This window comes from Triturus cristatus, chromosome 4_2, assembly GCF_964204655.1.
Source record: "Triturus cristatus chromosome 4_2, aTriCri1.1, whole genome shotgun sequence".
Taxonomy (NCBI): Eukaryota; Metazoa; Chordata; class Amphibia; order Caudata; family Salamandridae; genus Triturus; species Triturus cristatus.
In genome coordinates, this window is record NC_140586.1 from 301,803,101 (window position 1) to 301,816,521 (window position 13,421).

General features: G+C 44.6%; 1 protein-coding gene across 1 annotated transcript in view; it reads left to right on the forward strand.

The window, feature by feature from the left end:
* PAPPA2 (pappalysin 2) overlaps positions 1-13,421 on the forward strand; it is a 687,952-nt gene that overhangs the window by 492,494 nt on the left and 182,037 nt on the right. The window contains exons 14-16 of the mRNA XM_085601602.1: positions 7,392-7,557; positions 9,787-9,964; positions 12,806-13,019. Of these exons, the coding sequence (XP_085457728.1) occupies positions 7,392-7,557; positions 9,787-9,964; positions 12,806-13,019 (558 nt within the window). The remainder of the gene's footprint in view (positions 1-7,391; positions 7,558-9,786; positions 9,965-12,805; positions 13,020-13,421) is intronic.

A 13,421-nucleotide genomic window follows, 5' to 3' on the forward strand; every position in this document is an offset into this window, starting at 1 on the left:
GGATTCTGCCATTCAGGGGTTCCTTGTGGGGCTTCGTCCTCCTCCTCCTCCCCCTCAGTAAACCTGGATGTCGGTCCTCTGCTGTGTTCTGGGCGGTGTTCTCCCATTGTTCTCTGGGGTCTAGTGTTCGGTAGCCCCAGTTGTGTGTTCTGTGTGGTTGGTGTGCCTTCAGGGTCCTTCGGTGCTATTGGCTGCTGGTTCAGCCCCCTTTTTTGACTTGTGGTTTTGGCTGTTGGTAAGCCCGTGTAGGTCCTGAGATTGGGCCTTTTGTGTCTTCTTAATTGGCTGCTTGGCAAGCCGTCTGCGGTTCTACTCGCAGGCCTTTCTGTTTGTCCTCTGCTGCGGAATTTTTTCCTAAGAGGTGTTCCCATGTTTTCTTGGGACATAGCATACCCTATGTGGGGTACTTGTAGCTATTACATAGCTCTGTCATGTGTTGGAGAGGTGTGGTCACCCTTTTCGGGTTCCTTGCTCTCCTTGGCATCATGGTATATCGCAGGTGCGGTCTCTTTGTCAATTGTCTTGGCGCAGCTTGCGTTGCGCCCAGGTCTGTCCTTCGCCTTGTTCTCTACGTCGCTAGACCAGTCTGGCCTGCTCTCTGCGACATCGTGTTGTGGCGATTCCACCCTTCTGTCTGGCGTTTCAGCCTGGTCCTCTGTCTGGTGTTCCAGAGGGGCTGGCTTTCCTTGGCTTTCTGTGTTCTGGTTGACGGCCTGGGCCCGTCCTCCGTGTCTCTCTCTCTTTCTCTTCTGCATGGTCCCACTTCCTTTGTGGGTCAGTGTGTGTTTCTGGACCGGCCCCTCCTTTGGGGTGTGTCCTGGCCCTCCCTGACTTCTGCCTTCGGCTTGCACCTGGCTTGTTCTGGTGCACTGCTCCATGATGTTGCCTGCTGCTGACTGTGCATGCCTACGCATGCCTGCTTGTTCTGGTCCACCGTCGTGGCCTTTGATGTGTTCCCTTGTGCGCCTGCCTCTGGTTCGGCTGGGGCTTTGTGCACCTGTGTCTTTCTTCTTATGCCTGCGCTATTGGCGGTGGGGCCGTTCCTGCTTTGTCCACTGCTTGCAGCCGAGGTGTGTTCGGCTGTTTCCTATCACTGTGTGTGCTTCTTACGGCGGGCCCTGCCTACGGTTCTACCTCTTCTCCCTGGGGTTCGAGGTGGCTCTTTTGTTCCTTGAGGCCCTTCGGGCGCTGTCTGCCCCTTTGGGGTGTTGGGCGGTTCGCCCTTAGTTGGGCTTGGGATCTCCCGACCTTCCCTTCTTGTTCCTGTGACATGTCCCCTGCTGGGGCCCTGTGTCTCTCCTGCTGGGAAGGCTCTCTCACGGGCCCTCCTCCCTTCTGGGTATGGCTAGGGTATCTATTCTACGTTAAGAAATCTGCAGCTAGTAGTCTCTATCAGATGTATAAGTTACTTACCTCCGGTAACGATGTATCTGGTAGAGACGATTCTAGCCGCAGATTCCTTCATGACCCGCCCTTCCTCCCCGTTCTGGGAGGACTCTCAGCTTTGTTTTCTGCACTCGCCTCCCTCTGGGTGGCTTGTCTTCTGTGGGTGTCCTCTTCGCTTTCTTCTGATCAGGCTGTCTGGTTCTGCTTGATTATTCCATCCCCGGTTTTTTCTTTTGATACAGGAATGGTTGGTTTCTGCGTGCCTTTGCTTCCCTCCAGGTGGTTTCTCTCCAGTGTAGGGGCCTCCTTTTGCTCTTTTTTTCCTCTGTTTGTTTGGAGTTTCTGATCCCCTTGCGGTCTTCTGCGTTGGGGATTCATTTGCCTGTCCTTTGTCCTCCTGCTCAGGATATGGCCCTCCTTGACAGTGTAGTCTGGGGGTGGATTGCTGTTGCTCCTCTGCTCCGGGCTTGTGGCCCTTCACTGTGTGGTTTGTGGTTGCAGCCTCTCTCTCCCTCTCGCGCTCTCTTTATCTGTTCCGGCGCTTTCACATACTTGTGCCTCCAGGATGGCTATCGCCTTGGCTTGCTCGGTTGTTCCTCGGAGTGGTGCTCTGCTCTTTCCCTGCTATGGCTTCGCTGCTAGAGCCTTCTGGTACCTTGATGCCAACTGGTGCTGTTCCTCACCCTTTGTTTCTCTCTGTTTTGTTTCTCAGATTTTTTCGCACACTGTTCCCATGCTCTCCTCAGTTTTATTGTGAAGGCTCCGCGTTGTGGCGCGGAAAAGTTCTCCGAAGCAAACTGACGTCAGCGCTCCGGGGTGGGGCTTATATGACCTCGCTGACGTCACGCCCGCGGAAGACGTCCGGGCTGAGTTGCGTGGTGCCGCCCCCCGGCGAGCAGGGATGCTGGGACAAGAAAATGTTCCGGGTCCAGTCTCACACCTGGGGATTATTCTATGTTAAGGAATCTGCGGCTAGAATTGTCTCTACCAGATACATCATTACCGGTGGTAAGTAACTTGTACATTAGTCCAAAATGGGGCAATGATGTGGTTTAGTTCGTGAACAAAGTTAGAAGGGAGAGGGTTTTTGGTATGCAAGGTTGACTTTAATTTAGCAGTGATATTTAAGACATTGAGCTCAGTCATAGGACAGAAATTATGTCAGGAGGCGTTATTTTTCTGTAGTAATTTGGAAAGGATGTCATCGGGAGAAGTTGGAGTGGGTAGGCAAGTGGAAGGATTAAGTGGTTGGGGCGGAGTCAATAAGGGGGGTATGTCTGTGGCAACGTCAAGGGCATATTGGGGGCTGGAAAAAACTGTCAGGGTATTGGAAACCTCAATATTCTAGCTTCCAAAGGAAGCTTCCTTCTGTGGAGGTTTGTCTTTAGGAAATATTTAAAGTGCGAGGAGGTCTGACATGCCGCTATTAAGTGTTGGGTTGGCCATCACTTTTTGTTTCATTCACTCAGCAAGAATTTTTAAATGTAGCGCACCACATTAGAAATAATGCCCTTTGCTGGGTTTGTAAATGTATAATGTGGATATTATGTGTTCATTTCTGTTTGCAAATTACACTGTTTAAGCAGAGCTCGTTGCCTGACACTGGAGTTATGCACTATCTTATCTGATCAGCAATTACCTTTGCATCTGTGGATATTTGGGGGGCTCAGGCATCTGTGAAGGTTTATGCAGCTCATATTTGAGGGGCTGACATTCTGGTAGCTTCTCATATTTGGCTCCTCCCACGACTTCTTGGACAAAACAATGTACCGTGATTGGAACATAAAGAAAAAGGAAATTCACATAGTGAGTGAATGTAAATGTTGGTGTTTGAGTACCGTTGATGAGCTGAGTCAGCCGATGAATGAGTGAGTGCACTGTGTAGGTGATTTCAACCAACAACATTTTTCCATAAATAGAATCAACATGACACACTATAAACTAACTATGTAGAAGGCCCATCTACAAATGCTAGAGAGGTGTTAAGGGACTCATGCATAAGGTTGGAGGGTTTAAATGTTTCACACTTAAAAGGTAAAGTTTATATTTTTCCTCTAATAAGTGTTAGGGCAGCTTTAAGGAGCCCACAGAAAAGTATTGTGGAGGCAGAAAATGTGCAAGGGCCTCCGAACAATTGTCATGGAGTGACTATTGGCCTCACAGAAGCGATAGGAGGAAATTAAGGGTTGGGGTTTAAACGCCTAACCACTAATTATTAGAGAGTCTGTAAGGATCCACAAACTAAGTGTCAATGGGACTTGTGACAACAAAGTTAAAAGTAAGGCTTTTGTTTATTCCACACAATTTTCACTGAGAGTTTAAATGTTGGGAAAAGAGAAGGATCACCTTTACCAGTTTATGGCCAGCTCAGGAGCTCAGTTAACTGACTGCTGCTAGTGAAACTACACAGGCAAGGCTTCTAGATTGAAGGCAACTCCCTCAATTCCTGTATGATAAGTATCTTTCTTGCTCCCAACTCGTGATTTGAGTTGTTAGTGTGGTGTTGTGATTTTAGTTAGTACTTAAATGTTAGTCAGTCTTGTTAAGTGAGGGATCCCTTTAAAGAAGGATCTGGGCTGCATTGCTGTAGGGCATTGCCTCTACCCAGTAGCTGCAAAGGTTTGATAAAAGGTATAGGCCATAAGCTTCTGACTACAGAGTTGAGTCTGAAACTCTGGTATAGGTTTTGAGGTTTAGGTCAGTAATTTAAGTCTAAAGCATGAGATTGAGTCATGGAGTTTAGACTTGGGGCTACAAGACCACAAGATGTACGAATAATATATTCGGGGTACAGGTTTAGGTGTTTGAATAGAGCTTCTATATCAGGGTTTAGGCATCAGCATTTGCGACTGGGCTTATGGACTTACAACTGAGGCTTTAAGAATAAGGATTTAAGACCAGAATTTGTGGATTAGGCATAAGGATTTAGGTCCAGATGTATGATGTAACATTGCATGCGAAAACGGGTTCGCGACCCATTTGCGCATGCACTTTTAGTCTGGGCCATGTACTTACACCATTTTGAGACTCGCAAATAATTTGCGAGTCGCAAAATAGTGTATTGTGACTCTCTATTAGGAAGGGGCGTTCCCTTCCTAATAGCGACCGCAGAGCCATGTATGAATGTTTTGCACCGCGATTGCGTTTGCAAAACACTCACAAATTACGACCCTCTTCAAGAGGGTGGTAATGAAGTCGCAAATGGGAAGGGGACCCCTTCCCCTTTGTGACTGGCTCCAAAAATATTTTGTAAGGGCAGGCAGTGGTCCAAGTGTTTAAGCCAGGGGTGATTAGGTTCGGGCCTAGAGGATTAGATATAGGCCTGTGACCATTGGTCTAGAGGTACATGCATATGAGTTTAAGCTTAAAAATTGGAATTTAGGCGTAGCTCTAGCTGTTTAGACATAATTAGGCCAAATGTGTAGGCATTGATGTTTTTTACTTTTTCTTTTGTATTTAGTTGTGTGCCTAAGCAATTGGTCTTTAGCCTAATGGATTAGGATACATGTGATAAGGAACTGAGAGTAGAGCTTGGTGGTTATGACTAACATTTTTATTTTTAATCCCATAAACTATAAAGGTTTAAGGTGTAAGAAATTAATTCACCAACTTTAAGGGGTCAACAACTGATTAGTGAAGTTACTTTTTCTGTATACCTTATTGTTTTGTTACATTATGTGTTAGGGTGGTGAAGGGGTCGGTTTATTCCTCATTAGTTGTAGCTGGTGATGTTCTCCTCTAACCTCTCTGTTTAGTTGGTGTAGGACAGGGTGGAACTGAAGAGCCCCCAGGTAGCATCTACCTTCATGAACAGCATGATGAAGGCCATTCAGGCAGACCTTTGCAGGCAGCTCGCCTGCTCACCGGTGATCTCGCCTCCACCATCGTGGCAGAGGAAAGTCTTCAATAATTACAGACTTGCTTGTGTGATTGTTTTGGCGATCCATGGCAGTGGAAGCATCTTAGTACAAACTGTCACACTGGCCAGCTGCCATGTCTTGTCATCCAGCATTTTATTCTTGTACAGAAACAAACTCCCAAAGTAAGGCTTTCTTTCTAAAAATGAAACAAAAACATTGCTCCGATGCTCTAGTACTGATGTTCACCCACAGGGAGACCATTGCTCATTGGTACTTTGCTGGTGCACCACGACTCATGTGGTGTACTGGCACAGAACAAATGTATGCCAGAAGGGATACCCTAAATAGAGTGAGCCTTCTCACATGCACAGACAGGTGGCCCTTTGTCAGATAGGCTGTTGGTCAAAGGGTTCCGAGGGCAGAGCCAGCTTAGTCTCCACCGTCAGAATGTTAAGGCCTAACTTTGAGTTTGGCAGACAGGGTATCCCTCCACAAATATGGAAGATTATGCTGTCTGTCAAAACCGATGGTTCAGCTGCTCTCTTTAGAGTCAAGTGGACACCCATGTTTCTAGTTGAAGTGTCCTTGCTGACTCCTACAGGATAAACCTTACACCAACAGCCCAACAGAGTTAAGGGCCATCAGTGCAGGTGCATCAGACCACCCACCCCATTCACAGTGACCAGTTTGCAGTTTGGGAACACCAGGGAAACCCTGGCAGTCCTGAATCTGGAGTTCCATTATCAGAAACATCGATTAAACAGTAATTTTCAATTAAAAATATACTTAGAGTATAAAGCTGCATTTATATTTATAGACACTTTTAAATAATTTCAAACATAACTCACCTTAAATGACACATTTGCGTGTAAAGTTAAAAACAGTACATGAATTAGAATAGGTTGATGATTGGTCTGTTAATTAGAGGAGAAAGCCTCAAAATTGTTCGTGACTTTGCATGTTTTAACAAGTATTCGGTTAATTGGGTGATCACAGCCAATACGTTTCGCAGTATTAAAGTTCAGCTTCTTCAGGGCTCAGATCTAGACATAAACCAGGATTATGACTCAACATTTACCTCATTTGTATATTCCGAAGAGTTAACCTTTGATATTTCAAGAGGGATAGTCCATGAACGTAATTTTTTTAATCCTTCATATATTATTTTAAAGGGAAGGTCACAAGAGATTACATTGGCCAATATTTCAATATGTCCTTATAGTATATGTTACCAGTTGCTTCTTAGTAAAATAGTTCTGAAAGTAAGGCCTGTGATAAAGCTATCACTAGGGTCTTCCAGGTGTTTGCAACTCTCAAAACTCAATTCACAAAATCACTTGTAATATTCTACTGACCTTAATAATTACTAAACCATTCAAACTAATAAACCTGCTTTGATCATCTAGTAGAGTGAAAATCAGCCTATTCTAATACTTGAACAGTTTTAACTGTATATGGAAATATTTAAATTTAGATGTATTGCTCTTGAAAATGTTGGAAAGTTTACATACATTTAGTGACAGACTCAAATATATTTTTGAAATACAAAGCATCGCTTGATTGGTTTTTTTTCCCCTTTTTTTTAAATAAATGTATATTCAGATGCTTTGCTCCCTCCTGTACCAAATATTGAAGAGTAGATTGCATTGAAGAGGGGATGGCAAGTGGGGTGTTTTTCAAGTATGAGCTCTATCTTTGTAATTCAGTTCATTTGTCAGTATTATGTCTGCCTATATCAAATTGTACCCCTTAGCAGTCGGATAACATAGATTGCATAAGTGTTGGGACAATTTTCCACACATTTATCTGATTACATAGAATGAACTGGTGCATCTGGTGTCTGCAAGAGTGCTTGTTGGTCTACTGCATGTTTGTGCAAAATTGCACTGATATAGTTCATGTAACTGGGGAATTTTGGCACAAAATTGCACCAATATTATTGTTTTTTGTGTGAAACGTAAGCAGCGCAATCTATAGAACATTTATATGTTATCAAGAAATTGCTCCAGCCCCTCTGGAATCTATGCAAGGGGTACAGTGGTGTTTGTTTTCGTGATTGCCTTGAAATCTTAGTGAATCTCATGTTTGACATATTTTAATTCGAAACGCCACTTGCCATATTTGATTTCTTTGCCTTCCTTGCAGCTGCCCACATCGATCATGTGCGGACAACATTTGCCAGTCACTGCAGATCAACAATGCCAATGTTAACTGCACCGCGACTAACCCAGGACATGTCCAGTGCACAGTGACCTGTCATCTGGGTTTCACCCTGAGTCCCGGAGGTGGTCAGGAACAGAGTGGTACCCAGGTTCGTCTTTATGTGAAGGCACACTGTCACTAGGCGCAAGTAGTGAGTCAGGGGTCACTATGAAATATGCATCAAAGGTAGGGAGCAGCTTAGTTCTGGATCACACAGTTAGGAATTGTGGCAACCGGTGAAGTCTGGGTTCAATATGTCAGGAAGGAAAGATCTGTTTGTGAGAAATCTTTCTTTGAGTCTTCACCCTAGGGCTTTCATCCGAACTCTGGACAGAAGTGAAGTGTAGATGTTAGATCCAGAACCGGTATCAGGACATCTTGTACCTAATTCGGTCTCTGAGGAGTGACAATATTTAAAGGTGGGAACTTGCACTTGTGTCAGGTTACTTTGGTCCTAATTCGACCTCTGAGAAATGGGGTGTTCAAGAGGTTGAGGGTGGAGCCCAAACCCCCAGATAGATGCTCTATAAACTCCCCTCCAGCCTCATTAAGTGACGTTCCATTCTTGGGGTGATCTTCCAAGAAACAAGGCTTGACTAAATCACTCTGCATATTACTTTTATGGACTGGAATGTCATTGTACCTTTTACCCCGTTCAGTGTTTACATATCATGTGTTTAAGTCTCTCGGAACGTAACCTTCGTTTTAAGCTTCACACTTTTATGGAGTCCAATCTCTGAACTGCTTCTGTGTGGACTGGACATCATGCTTTCAGGGATGTAAACTCCAGAATCTGGATGCAGTAATGCAGAGTGTGCACACATGACTAGAAATAGTGTGACAGCACTGTTCTCAGAAGAGTGCACAAAAAGGAAAATGTCTCATCCAGAACTGAACGCTAAAATCAGATGAGGTCTCTGGAAATAATCACAATACTCCAGTTGATGCCTCCAAATCTATAAATTGAGCACAATGCTACAAGGCCTGGAAGAAATTTCAATTACTCTGGCGCAATTGACATAATGTTGGGAATGTTGCATTGCACTTGTTATACACCATTATGCCACGTCACATAATAACACCCCCGTTGTAGAAAAATTATAGAACAGGAACATGGGAACCATGCAAATGGCCAAATAGTGAGTGGCTGTCATTTGTGTGTGTTCTTTTAGCCATTTATTAGCTAATATATATCTCTACAAGCCATATTTGCATTTTGCATAATTATGCCTAATTTTGCATAATTTTCCCAACATTCCATCCATGTAGTTACGCAAAAGCAAATTACACAAATTTCATGTACCCATAAATGCTACAAACCAAGGCTCCGATATTGGACACAACTCCAAAAGTGGCCTTAGGAACTGGACATAATGCTCCAGATGATGCCTCTGGATCTCAAACCAGTCCTGCAGATGAACTCACCAGTGACGTTCTCTTGCGCAGTACAATCTTAGTTTACTGCTGTTTACATTTTTCTCTGAGCACCATAACTTTCATTAGAGTTTAAGTGCAATGGTAATCCACTGTCAGATCATTTGATAAAATGCAAAAAATCCCCAGCTCTCTCGAAGCCTTTAAATCCTCTCCTCCGACTGCTCGGCACTCCTCAGGAGTCATGTGCCTTAAGTGCATGACTTCTCACTCAGCTGCATTGAACACAAGGTGGCATCCCTCAGATCACTCTTACATCGCTTGCATACTCCCTTTCATTGTTTCCACTCCTTGTATGGTATCACTGTTGTAGAAAATGGGCGTGTAACCTGCAGAAAACCCACACCATACCTACTAACATCTTTGCATTATTACCCATGAATACCTGGAAGGTCACTAGTTTTAGAGTCTATGATACCCGACTTTGCCAGCTCCTCAAAATGGAATATATTGACCAGCACTCTTTGTGCATAACCACCAGGAAGCTCCTTATTAACTTTGCCAAATTCAGTTCCATCATAAGGCTGCTCATCAACTCTTTGAGCCATCCATAAAGCCTAGAGTGGAGGCCAAGTGGCCGAAGATGTGTCTCTTCCTCTGTAACCCCAGTTCAACACAGGTGAGGTTTAGTGGTTAGAGCCCATGTCATGGTATGGCGGCACAAACCGTAGCTCTTGGAGAGCATGTGGTGATAGGTCAGGTTTTCATGAAGGACTCCTTTGCACAAATCCTATCCCTGAGTGAAGTGAGGAGGGCCAGCGGTGAGATCCCTTGACTGGTGTCAATTGTCACTGGCTGTAACCTCATAGCATGCAGAGTTGCAGTATTAGATCTGGGTTGAGGGTAAATGGACCTGAACTCTAATCCCAGTTCACATCAGAAATGTATCATTCTTCTCTTGCAGAGAAAAGCTCTTCTCACCTGCACACTTGGAAGGTGGGATAGATCAGTGACTTGTGATCCTGTTGACTGTGGGATGCCTGACCAGTCCCTTGTCTACTATGCCGAATTCTCCTGTCCTGAGGGCACTGGATTTGAAAAAATATGTTCCTTTTCCTGTTTACAGCCAGCAAAACTACAAGGTATCTGCACTATATCCATACTTCTGTCACTGAATGCCAAAATGTCTGCCCTATTCTGTATGAATAGCTCAAATGTTTTTTTTCAAATAGTGAAGCTATTACACAATTGCCATACCCCATGGAGGTGCACTCTCGCAGTCACATTCTCATTATTTCACAAACCGGAGCATTTTCCCTGTCACAAAGTCCCTTTTAGCTGCAAGGAACACATAACTATGGGCCCTGATTACAAATGGAAGGCTCAGTCTTTGTTCACTTCTCATGAATGAAATTCTGATCAAATAATAGATAGTGGTAAAACTAAGCATGTGATTTGGGCAGTCATTGGGTCATGCTTAGAACCTAATTAGTTAGAGAGAAGGAAATCAGATTGAGACAAAGCCTTCCATGAGACCAAATGCATATTTTACAGGAATTGTATAATTTCTATAAAATATGGACTTAAGACAAATGTTTCATGGCTATGACATAAACTCTGTGAAATTTGGGCTTCCAAACCAGTGCTTTTTGTATATGGGTAGCGAACTACATAATAAGATCATTGATAGGCTTTGAGAGAATTTGATGACCATTGCAGTTTGTGCAATCAAATCACTCAAACTTGTAAAATAGATGGCATGATGTATCCCTGGCACCACTTTATAAAAATATACCAAATCTCCAGGGATCTCCATGACCGTGCAGGGACATCAAGCCGAAAAGGGAGAGGCTTCCTAATGGCATGGCACTCCCAACTTCCATAGCTAACAAGACGTGTGGGCGGATGCCAGGTGACCTGCTCCTCTGTAGTCCTCAACTTTGGGCAGGCCATGAGTAAGTGGGTGACCTGCTTTTCAAAATTTTGAAGCGCCTCCCCTCACCCCTAGGCAAAGTGAGTGTGGTTTTGGGGGGGACACCAACCTCATCCTGCGGTAAAACGGTGATTTAATTAGTAAACTCGTTGCCTCATAAGGAAAATGACACCTACTACCCCCACCCTTGTGCACGGAAGTAATTATTATGCTACCCACTTGTCCTTTGCTAGGTAAGGCGTGGAGGGATCATCACCTTCTCCTACAAGGGGCCGTATTTGCATTTTCATTGTTTGCACCGGGCACACCTTTTAAAAGGTGCAGACAATGAAAATGCGCCCTATTGCAGTAAATGTGCCGCCCACAGGGCAGCCGCGCACTCCTGTTGCCCTTGGGGCAGCACATTTATGTGTAAAACACGGAGCAACTGCTTGCAGCCGCTCCATGATTTCACAGTGCAGGCGGCACCCGCCAGCAAGGGGATGTCTGGGTTGTCCATAGGACCCTCTCTGCCCCCTCACAGTGCGCCCTCTGAGAGCTTCTTTGCCTCTGCACCCATGCCTGTAATATGGCGCAGGTGAAGAGGCAAAGAAATTCCCTTGTTTGCAAAGTGCATGCCCTGATGCAAATGAGGGAACACCCTCTGAAGGTAGAGCTGGTGCATTATGTGCGCCAGCGCTTTCCGTATTACTGAAGGGGGCGCACAAGCATCTGCGCCCCCTTCTGTAATACCAAAGTGCCCCGGGGGCGTAAAAAGCCAAGACCTAGAATGCCCACCCACTCCACCTCCGGTCTGCATCCACCCTACAGATGTTTAGAGATGACCTAAAAACCTGGATGTTTGACTGACAACTACCAGAAGCACCTCCTTACCCCATCGCCTGAATACCCTCACAGGTGATAAGCAGCGCTCTACAAATTGTTGATTGATTGATTAAAACCCCTTAGCATTATTTGTTTTTATTCTCTTCCATTGTTTGTTAACATCAGTAAACTTTTGTTTTAATGAGCCTGGAGTTTGAGAGTTGTCAAAGAACCAACCCACCTAACCCTGGGCATCATTCATAAAAAACGTCTTGATTTCTCAGAATAATACTTTTTTATTCATTTTCTCAGAGGTCTAAGACTGCTGTCACTTTTAGGTAGTTTACCAGTCATCAAAACTGTACCCGAGGAGAGCTGTGTGCTGTGTCAAAGATATATTCACTATCCTATGATGCTGGCTTGAGGCAAGACAATACTTTATGACTTGTGTACATGCGCACCGAAGTCCTTGTGCGCATTTGCCAGAAGCCAGTGGCATCTTGGAGCTGCACTCTTAACACATAGAATCAAGGATGCACATGCCTTTTGGAAGGTCACAACTGTGCTCATACACATTTTTGAAAGATGCAACACAGAGCCAGATGAAACCCTTTGTCCCTCGCAGTGCATTATATGTAACTGAACCTGCACCAGGAGAACACAATACATGAACCTTAGAATACCCCAAGTATGTGGTGAAGGCGAAGTTCTCCTCATTCCATCCTTCCACAGCTGGATTGTTGATGCCAGTGACTAGAAACAGATCAACATTCTTGGACATGAATGATGACTCACTTATTCACAATATCCTCTTCCACATCTACTAATATTATCTATTCATAGCTTGAGTAATAGGAGTTGCTGTATGGTGGGTGTAAGGAACCACATTTCCAAGTCACTTATCTCTACTGTTACAAAAGACAACAGAACACCTATTTTTGCAGACCAGGCTACATTTCCATAAACTTCCTAGATGACTACTCCATGTCACTGTTAATGGGCCTATAGATTCAGCTGACTGCACAGAATATCAACACATTCCACTTCAGTAATTCAAACACTGCTCCTTAATCCCACGTTCGAGGGGTGTTTAAATTAAATACCTTAATTAACCAGGTGTTCCAATTTCACATGAACTCTGTCCCCCAGTGGTAATATTACTTCCTTGCAACTATCAACTTCTTGTTTTTCTAACTGATCTACAAATGACATCCCTGTGTTGTGACTTTCTTTTTCTCTGTCACAGGGACAAGCCAGTGGTTGACATGTTTGGAAGATGGACTCTGGTCCCTCCCAGAAGCCTACTGCAAGCTCGAATGTGGTGCCCCGCCACCCATCGCCAATGCCAAGCCCCTGCAGGTCAGCTGCTACCAGGGCCCCCATGATGTGGGCTCCATCTGCCGATACAGGTGCAAGCCTGGCTACCATGTGGCAGACAACAGTGAGAAGAAGACTAAGAAGTAAGTGTGGCAGTATTCAGTCCCAATTATCTTACCTGACATGACATGCTTTATTTCACATGAAACCCGCATAGCGTGTGCTTCAGATGCAGACGTACATGAGACACACAGTAAACAACAACAGATGGGATGTGTGAAAGCCAGAGTGTGGTGATTCATCGAAAATCATTAAACCATTCTCTTCCAGTTCCATATCAAAATCAACATTTTCTAAAGAACCATGCAGCCGCGGCCCGTCCCATGCAGACAAGAGCAGTGGGGCCGGTTGGAGGGGATTTCGACAGATGATGATGAGGGAAAAATATTTATTTATTAAATTTTCCCTCATGATCGTCTGAATCTGACTATCCCTTTGGCAGCCAGGCATAGGCCTGTTTTCCACATGCAAAGAAAGTCCTCATC